Source organism: Gavialis gangeticus, unplaced genomic scaffold, assembly GCF_001723915.1.
Source record: "Gavialis gangeticus isolate Ggan-Ray unplaced genomic scaffold, GavGan_comp1, whole genome shotgun sequence".
Classification (NCBI taxonomy): domain Eukaryota; kingdom Metazoa; phylum Chordata; order Crocodylia; family Gavialidae; genus Gavialis; species Gavialis gangeticus.
The window spans coordinates 79,677,356-79,687,640 of record NW_017729025.1 but is presented as its reverse complement, the minus strand read 5'-3'; the positions used below and the strand labels follow the sequence as shown (position 1 = coordinate 79,687,640).

The 10,285-nt window shown below is 41.3% G+C and overlaps 1 protein-coding gene across 1 annotated transcript in view; it reads left to right on the top strand.

The window, feature by feature from the left end:
* The window catches only part of GPR176 (G protein-coupled receptor 176), a 138,531-nt gene that overhangs the window by 122,979 nt on the left and 5,267 nt on the right, over nucleotides 1-10,285 (top strand). Inside the window, exon 2 of the mRNA XM_019518983.1 lies at nucleotides 8,964-9,216. Within this exon, the coding sequence (XP_019374528.1) occupies nucleotides 8,964-9,216 (253 nt within the window). The remainder of the gene's footprint in view (nucleotides 1-8,963; nucleotides 9,217-10,285) is intronic.

The window sequence follows — 10,285 nt, the reverse complement described above, 5'->3', positions numbered from 1 at the left end:
CCCCCCCCCCCCCCCATGGCAGACCCAGCTGTGGTCCCCAGCCAGCTTTCCCACCACCACCTGCTTGTCAGCCAGCCATCACTGCTCTGGGTAGGGAGCAGAGGAGCGGGCCTGACCCCGTTCTCTGGAGCAGACAGCACAGCTTAGCCCAGAGAGCATCTTGGGATGCTGGGGAACTGTGATTTAACTTAACTTGAACCAGGAAGGGGCCTGCGACAAAAGTTCCATAAACTGGTTTGACCTAAATCAGTTAAGTGTGATACTACATTCAACCAAGTTTATCTTAAACCAGTTTCACCCATTTTGAAACTGGCTTATGTGGACTGAACTTCTGTTCTGTTACAGGTTTAAACCAATTTCTAATCACTTAAACTGGTTTATGTGTAATTTCTGTCCCTAGCCTATGGTCTGTAGACCTGATCTAGTCCACAGAGCTCTTCAGTGCTGCTGCTGGAGCCCCTATAGCTGCTGGAGCTGCTGTTCCAGCATGGTTTCAGAGCCCAAGGAGTTAACTACTCAACTCCTCTGTCCTCCCCTCCCCACTTCCTTATCCCTGAAATTGGGTCTTTTTGTTGCTCCTGGCAACTGAGATTGACAGGGGAAGGTGTGTTGGGGAAGGGGGGGAGTGCGAGACAGCATCCTTAACTCCCTTGGGTTGTTAAGCTGCACTAAAATATGGGGTCTGGTAGCTCTAGGGCTAAATGCAGGTTGTCCAGCCCATGGGAAGTACCATGGTCTGGATCTGGCACATGGGTTCAAATGAGTCTGACACTCCTGCCTTACAGGATCTGTTGCTTAATGAAGCCTGAAGATACCAATTATTAATTTTAGCTTCTCCTATTTTTTATTACTATGGGAAAGATTTTTCAAAGGTACAAATAAGTTAATACCCAGCTCTTGTTGAAAATCACGCAATATCTGCTAAAGCCATTTGTAGTGGCGAATTTTATGTGAGTATTTGCTTAGTAGGGAGTACTCTGTGACCACCAAACCGAAAATATCTTTCCTTTTAATTAATACGGCTTGCTCCTTCCCTCTAATACTTTTTGGAGTCTTTTAAACATTCAGCATACAGTAAGGGACACTAGGTCAGGATTGTCATATAAGATGCTCATATATTGGTTTAGTGCTGGCTTCAAGGGAATAGTGCATGTACTGAATCACTGTTACCACTAGGTTCACCCTAGGTTTCCTTCTGAGGTTTTCCATTCAAGGATTAACCAATAAAATCTTTTGTTGTTTATGAAATCTAAGTCTATCACCAAGTGGTTATATTATCCAGAACACCTAGGAAAATAACCTATGTTAGAAAATGATATAGCAGAGGTGATGAACCTGTGGCATGAGCATACTCTGTGCAGGGCACGCAGCAGACCAGAATGGGTGTAGGCAACACAATGGCAGATAGGGCAGGGATTAGAAAACAGAGGAGCAGATCAGGCAAGGAGTACAGGGCATGAATCAGAAAGCAGAGCAGGAGATTGGGCAGGGGAAGGGAGTCAGAATGGCACTCAAGGATGGTGCAGGGCTAATTCGTGGGACACCTCCCAATAAAGATGGTCCCACTCAGACTATAGCATTGTAAACTGTGGTGACCTGAAATAGCTCTGTGCAATTGTAGACTACCCAGAATAGAAGTGTGAGATTTTGTTGCTTCCAACAGCTAATGACTAATGCATATAGAACAGAAACATGGTTGTAGAAGTGATGAAAGTCTCAAAGCACAGACTGCTGTAATGCAAATTAAACCCTGTAATCAGCTACAGCAGTAACATCCTCTCCCATAAAAATAAATAGGTGAAGGGGAAACAGTTCGTTTCAGCTCAGTTTATTTGGAAACTAGATTAGTTCATTCTTGCTGCTTTTATCACTGTCATATTATTTCATCATCATACTGAGTTTACAGTGTACAACTTTATCTGAGTGGATGGACTTACGTCGCAGGGTGGGAAATCTGAGGATTATAAGGCACAATAAAGGAAAGCGAGCCACCTCTTGCACATACCCAATGCCAGTTTGAGTGCATCTCAACTAGCCATGAGCCAGATAAGGTTGTAGATAAAAATAAAGCTACTGCTTCTTTAGGTATGTAGTATTAGCTTTAGCTCCTGATTGACTTTCCACTGAAAAGGCCACTGTTTTTAGTGGTTTTTTTGGATGGATGGTTTTACTCATCTCTGCCTGTGAACCTTGGCCAGGTATACCCTACTGTACCTGCCAGTGGGGCCGGCTGTGGTGCCGCAGACCATTTGTTACATCCCTGTGCTGATCGCTCCTCCCCTGTACTATGGTTCAAGATACTGCTGGGTACTTGGGGCCTCCTGCCCTGAGGTGGACTTCCCACTGCTTGTCTGCCATGTCTTGATCATCTGATGTTAGTAATAGAAATGGAGGTTTCTCCAAAATAGGGTGACTCTCCACCCTCAGGTAGGTTAAGTCTCGAAGTGGGTGACTTGGGGTTCTGCCTCCCCTACACCCCATCTACTCGGCAACCAGGTCTAGCCACAGCCACAGTGACATAATGGGGCTGTCACATAAATAGGCTTGTTTATTCCCAGCACTGCCTGAAAGACAGTGTTCATTAGGGCTGGGCAAAACGGCTGTGTTTTGATTCGGCCATTTTGGAGGACAGTGATTTGTTTTGGTGTTTTGGATTACTGTCCTGTTTCATTTTGGCCAAATCTGTTTTGAACAGGCTGCAAGCTTTGCACAGCCCTGCCCAGGCAGGTGGGGCTTGGGGTTGGGGCTTGAGGCCCCACTGGGGAGCAGGACCAGGCTGTGAGTGGCTTGTCTAGAGGAGTGGGAAGGCTACTGCCCTCCATGCAGGCAAGGAGACCCCCGTGCAGATCTCTGATACCTGGCTCCGCAAGGAGCAGAGAGCTGTGCTGGGATCTCCTTGCTGCTGCTGCCTGCTCTGTGCAGCCCTGGATCTCTGCTCCCTGTGGAGCCAGGTTGTGCGGCAGGGACCAGTACTGCCCTACAATGCGATCTGGCTCTGCAGGGAGCAGAGATCTGTGCCGGTGGTCACCTTGCTGTCACTGCCTGCCCCGTGCTGCCCTGCATCACGGGGGCAGTGCAGGGCAGGCAGCAGTGGTGAGGAGAACCCTGGCGCAATCTCTGCTTCCTGCAGAGCCGAGTTGCATGGTAGGAAAGCAGCAGACAGCTGTTTCCCTGCAAACTCCGAAATTTTCTGAAATGTTTCAGATGCCTTGTTTTGTTTTGGAGATGTTTCTGAGCCTTCCGTTTTGATTTGGATTCAGTGTTTCAGGCACCAAAAGAACTCAAAATGCCTACAAAATGAAACAGCTGCTGAAATTTCCCACAGCCCTAATGTCCGTGTCCGAACACCTTTAAGGTCCGTGCTGCCTGGGTGTTTACCCTAGGCATACTCTAACTCAGGGGTTCTTAACCTTTTTTGTGCCATGGACCCCTTTGGCAGTCTGGTGAAGCCTATGGACCCCTTCTCAGAATAATGAGCGTCTGTAGACAGGAAGACTGCGATCACGTGCGATCTAGCGGTGGGTCTAATAACTACCGTAATTTCGAAGTAGTGATGAGCGTAAACGATATTTCGAGATGTCTGCAACAACTGTAATGTGATATGAAAATATGTGATTTCTATTGGTGACAAAGTCACAGGTACTGCTAATACTACTGTGGTTTGTTGCCTACGTTCATAATTGAAGGAAATGCTAAATTTCAGTTAGAGGTTAGTGAAAATAAAGATGTAATTTTTTCCCATTCAAGTTCACGGACCCCCTGAAATCTATCCACAGACCCCTTGGGGGTCCGTGGACCCCAAGTTAAGAACCCCTGCTCTAACTAAACTATTCCCCTTGGTAGGGCTGAAATAAACCAGGCAGGAACCCTTCCGCATTGGCTCTCGCACTTGAATTAAACGAAAATCAACTGGCGCTTGTACCTAGTCCTCATTGGGCCACACCAGGGTTCTCTTGCATCGGCTCTCCCTTTTTATCAAATCAAAATCAATTGTCCCTTGCAGCAGGGCTGCAGCAGGCCATACCAGGGTTCTCCTGTTGGCTCTCCCTTGCATCAAATCTGAAATAAGGTAAGCCCCAGAGCGCTCCGGCTGTGGTGCTGCACGGGGCAAGGGACTCATGCTTCTGGCACTCAGTCTTAGTCCTGGGTGGGTCCCACCAATCACTCGAGTGCCTCATTGTCCCTGTCTTCAGGGGCAAGAACCCCTCCTGGTTCTTTCTGGTTTGGCTCAGCGGCAGCTCTCCAGCGTCCATGTCATGTCCAGCCGGCCCCGTGGAGGGCCTGCTGCTGCTCCCTTCTAGTCAGCTGCTGCTGCATGCTGGGGTTCCAGACACCTTTTTATGGTGTCACTCTCAGCATGCCTTTCCATGCACAGGGAGAGCATGCTTTTAAAGTGGAGTGGCAGAGAAGCACGTGCCTCTGCTCCTGGGGTTCAGCTGCCTGCAGTTCAGTTGAGCTGTCCCTCAGCCTTTTCCGGGCCACAATCCCCTGTCAAATGGGGGCTGTCAGTAGGTATCTACCCCATCCCCAGGGCACCCGGGAGCCTCATCGTGCAGCACCGCAACACCAACCAGTCACACTGTCTGCAGCTTAATGTAGTTTGTTTAAAGAGGCTTCCCCTGTCTTAGAAAGAGGGACAGTGCCTTGTAGGCTATGCTCCTCTTGCTTACCAGTCAGGTTTGGTCAGTGTTTGTGGTGTTTTCATCTCATCTATGCCTCATATTAGAAGACTTTCTATGGCAGTTCTAGGTTTATAAAAAGCTATTGATTTTAATGTGCAGTCTGATTCAAGAGAACACACTAGTTCATTGCAAGTTCAGAAACTGTGCTGTAGAATCATGACATTTTGCTTCACAATTGTCTGCCACCATCTGAATCATTACTGAAACTCCCTCTAATTTCAATACAGTAGAATGTTGACTATTTGGAATAGTGTCGCCATCATTTTGGATAATCATTTTTCTAGAAAATCACACACCAAAGTGTGAAGTGCTTTAAACTATATTTTAATTGTTGTTGTACCTGTACCGTCAAATAAGTATTTAAAAAAGCCCAAAGAAATAAATATATGGTACTGTGTAATTTTTAAATGTAAAAGCACTAGCACATAAACAGTGTACCTTGTACATGAACAATGCACAGTTGTCTTGCCAACAGAAAAACCCAACTGTGGCTGATGGTTTTTATGGTAATGCAAAGCCTTTTGGTTAATTGGCTTTCCAAATAATCAACTCTCTGCTGTAGTACTTTATTTGTATTTGGCCTTATAGAGGTGAAGAACTACTAAAGCAATTTAAAATGAATAAATGGTTTTAATTTAAAAAAAAATAAGCACCAGTTTCTTTTCTATTCCAGGGCATCACAGTTAAGATGTGGTTACTGTGCAAGGTTTTCTCCTAATAACTGAAGGGCTGGGAATATTTTGCAAAGCAAATGGTTTGATTGACTGAGTACCTCTTAGCACTTTCCAAAGCTTTAAACATAGCTGATTGAATACTGATTGGTGAATATTTTGTCACGCACAAGGAAACTGCTAAAACTAGATGTTCATTCCACTATTTAAAATATATCAGATAGTAAATACTTAGATAAATATTTTGACAGATACGAAACAGTAATTTTGGTAATAAGATACTTCACACGTTATGTAAAATGGAAAAATGAGGGTTTATTTATTTATGATAATTATTATAATTCTAAGTAGTACTTTGATTTTGGCGTAGATGCTACATATTTTTAATACATTGAAGATATGGTTTAGTTTTTAAAAACCTTTTTAACCAAGTGAAGCAAGGATCTACAAGTCAATTCATTGGTATTTCTGTGTCTGTCTGCCTGTAATGCAAACTGGCCTATCAAAGCAAGGACTGTGCTCCTGCTGCTGACAATTTTCTTCTGTTTGTTTGACAATATTATTTGGAAAATGAGAAAAAAATAGGTTTTCTGCTTATGGATATCACAGGTAAGAGTTTTTAGGTTGCTGCTTTCTCTCCGTTTTGTTCAGCCTCCACAAAGCAATGAAAAGTATGACTTTCTGGTAAGTGTGAAGATGCTGCATAAGAATGATATGATATAACAGTGTGCAATCACATTAAAATCCCTACCTGTGTTGGTAATTTTTGTACTCATGTAGCTATGCCAAAATAATTATTTTACTGACCCCAGTATGTCTTCCCTCAGTACAATACACATAGGGATTCCAGATTTAGCGTACCGTTTGTAAAACCACGTTTGCCCATCTTTATTTCTGTGCCTCGTTGCATGCAGTTTAGCGTTCTGTGCCATACGGAACACAGGTTGGCCCGAAAATGTTACTGTAGTCTTAAATGTGGTGTGTACAGCTGTTAATGATTATCAAACATCTCTGTAGCTTTAGTAAAGAACTAAGTATGTCTGATGTATAATGGACTGGACAATGTGGAATGATTATAGCTGTGTTCTGGTATGATAACTTGAATAGTGTTTTATTAAATACCAACACCTTAACCTACTGCATTTATTTTATGTCAATTTGTAGTCTGATAAGATGTTTTACCAAAGTCTTGTTAGTGCCCTGCAGAGATGCACTTATAATTTCTTTTTTGAATTCCTTATCTAACTGCATAGTGCCATCAAGACAAATATTCTTTAATAGTGATTTTCCGTATTAAAAAGGCTTTCGATAGTTACTGTAGAAAGATTGAATAAGGTAAGTTTGTTTTCATTTTTTGAGTAGCTTATTTTAAAAAATAAGGAGAGAGCTCCTCTTCTGAAAGCTTGAAAGACCTTTGAGGCTCAAAGAAATGTTTAAAAAGGCTGAAGAAGATCAGACAAGGAAAATCCTACCAGTCATTGATGTAGTTCTTTTTTTGCATTATCTATAATAAGCCATTATCTATCTTTTTTGCTTTTGCCCACCTTTTTCTTTAAACACGTGTACTTTTCCAATCCATTAATGGGACCCCATATTTAGAAATAGGCAGGCTTATAAGGTTCTTTGGGTAGATGTGATAACTTTTGTTAAAACAACTAAATAGTTGGGAAAAAAGTTCTTTGCAAGTTTTCGGGCACAAACACCCTTCTTTAGGCGTCAAGAGACTCTGCTGTTGTTTTGAGTTCTCTAAATATTTAGAAACCTGCACCTTTCTTCAAGATGGGGCTGTTTTTATTTATTTAAATTGTTTTGTATGTTCTTCAGCTCTTTTATGATTTTAATTAGTTTTAAAGTTACATACATATCACCGATGAATCTCTGAATGAGGGAAAGAGTTTAGAATCAGATTCCATGATATACATCCAGGAATATTTAGATTAGGAAAACCAATCTGACCCCTTCCACAATATTGATGAGCGTATGATTTGCTTTAGGTAAACTGGCATATCTATGATAATACATCTTTCCATTTCCTTCTGAAACAAGTTAGTTTTCAGTCGTTGCATCTACATGTGCACTTTACTGTGGAGTAGACTAATTAGCTCTCCAGTAAAGCATCACCATCTACACGTGTGGCAGTATTAGGGTGCAATAGATTAATTAACTCTGCTGCAAAATAGTACTGTTGGTGACAGTACTTACCTGGGGTCCTGGGGGCCTCCTAGAGCAGCAGTGCAGCCAGGCTGGCAACTTGGAGACAGGCCAGCATCCAGAGGGCAGCTCTGTCCAGACAGGTTCCAGTTTCTGGCAGCACACGCTGCTCCCATGTGCGCCACACCACTTTTTTTAGCAGTGGGTTTGGTTTGGTTTTGTTTTGTTTTTTTACACCAGGATCTCCTGGTATCCTAAAAACCATCACGCAGCAAAGTAGCAGTGCAGTGAATGGTTGCACTTGCGCTGTGTACAGTTTACAGCACCTCAGATGGGTTTGAGGCACTGCAAGCTGCATGTGCATGATCATCAGAATGTGCCCTGTGTACTATTTGAAACAGCAAAAAACATGCTTTAGAGTTACGGTTGCTGTATAGTATTCAAGATGAATAATAAATGCATCTTTTTATTTTCATACAGTGCATTTAAAACTTTTTCCCCTCAAAGCACTTTTGCTGTTAGGTAATTTTTCTCTCATCTTTGAAAATCTGTCTTTGGTAATCTGAATTTGCTTTATATTGAGTCTGAGCTTTTGCCATTTTTGGTATGTAATGGGAGGGTCCCCAGAATTTGTGCAGTAGAGTGCTTCCTTTCTTTTCTGTGTTGCTGCTGTGAGATTTTGAAGTCATGTCGAGGTTGCATAGGAATCACCATTTCTCTTCTGTGAGACTTTTTTCTGTCAGGAGTAGAGTATGAGGCCACCTATCAGTGATTAAATACTATCGCACTAACGTTATTTTCTGTGGATTGTTGCCTTTATTTTCTTTTTCTGCACCCATATTTCTGTGCAAACTGAACTGTGCACCTCTTGAATATTAGAAAAACCTTTGGCGTGTATCTTATGTTCCTCCTTTTTTTCCCTTCCTCGGTATATTTAGACATTATTGTATGAAAGGAATCTGTTAAATCCTATTCGATTCCAGGTGAATGTTGTAGATCTGAATGTACTACCAGAAATGTGTACCAGGGTCTTCAGAAGTGGAAAAAGCAAGCCACTGGATCATTTTCATACTCAAATAAGCAACTGAAATCACTACCATGTGGAAGCTTTATATTCATTTAATATAGATGGTTGTCTTTAAAAATACTGTGTATTTCTGGTAAATACTGTGCCAGTTCTTCAAGTGTGGACACTTTAGCAGATTTCCATGTTTTGGATATTTGTAATGGAATTTTAATTGTAAGTGTTTGGTCTGGGTACCCTGTTTAGGTACATATAGTAGAAAGTTTAACTGTTTAGGTCAACCTCTATGTACTGCTTGTATATATTGAATAAAGATATTAGATCATATCAATGAGGTATAGTGAATTCAAAACAAATGGTTTTATTTGTACTTGTATAAAATATGAAAATTAGTTTAAGATATGATTTTTTTCTTATCTTTTTTTATTGCCACAGGAAACTTTATGGTGCTGTGGTCAACCTGCAGAACATCATTTTTTAAATCAGTAACAAACAGATTCATTAAGAACTTGGCCTGCTCTGGGATCTGTGCCAGCCTAGTCTGCGTGCCTTTTGACATTGTCCTCAGTGCCAGTCCACAGTGCTGCTGGTGGATCTATACCATGATGTTTTGTAAAATTGTCAAGTTCTTGCACAAAGTCTTCTGCTCAGTGATCATCCTTAGTTTTCCTGCCATTGCTTTGGACAGGTAAGATCAGCTTTACTGACATGCTGTTTTTGATTTTTGGTTTTACAAAATTCCAATAGAATGGATTTATATACAGCATACAGATAAGGCTGGTGCTAAATAGGTTGTCTTCCTGTCAGATTCCAGTATAAATCAGTGTTAAGTCTGCAAAAGGAAAGCAAACTCTAGAGAAAAATGGTGATGATATGAATTGACTGCATAATTCATCACAAAAATATGTTACTTGACATCAACACTGCAGTTTTGCTGCAAATAATGATACCTACATTGTGGATGCTATGAAGGCTGTTGTACAAACTTATTGATAATCATGTAGTTAACTTGAGTCCCAGCTATACTGGACCAAATCCTCTATTGACTTCAATGGGGTTCAATTAATTTATAAATGTTGTCCCAATACATTTCAATTAATATTGGGCAAAATTTGTATGTGTAACTATGCCTGGAAGTGCCACTTTAGTTTTCATTATAATCTCCATACTTTTTGGCCCAGTTTCTTTTCCCCATGTGGTAGTAAAATAAGAAAGGCAAAATTACCCCTAGGGTTTTGAGGCTCCCATATATCACAGCACACTGGGCATAAATAGGAGGGAGGATTGTGTTTCATCCACTGCAAAATAAATTCATGAATCCAGATAAAAGCAGTGGAGAAAATCGTTTGTCCCATAATTGCATACAGTGTTTAATGAGCATCAGGATAATGCTTCTAAATAAATATAGGGTCCAATCTCACTGAATTTGGTAGGAGTGTTACACACTTACATGAGGCTTGCAGGACTGCACATGTAATTATACACACATTGTTCTGAAATCCAGGCTGGAAACGCACATGAATTAAATGAAGACGAGGTTAATTAATAGAAGGTTTTATGAAACCATATTGCTCTGTTTTGCACAGCTCTGTTTGACATTTCCCCTTTACTAAAAATTGTTTCAGAGTCATATTAGCTAAACTTATTCCCAATTCCTATAATCTTGATTTATTTTGTTTCAAGAGAAATTTTAAAAATGTCATACTTTTCCCTAAAAACAAGATAAACAAAGGGTCTGATTTTTTTTTTTTTTTTTT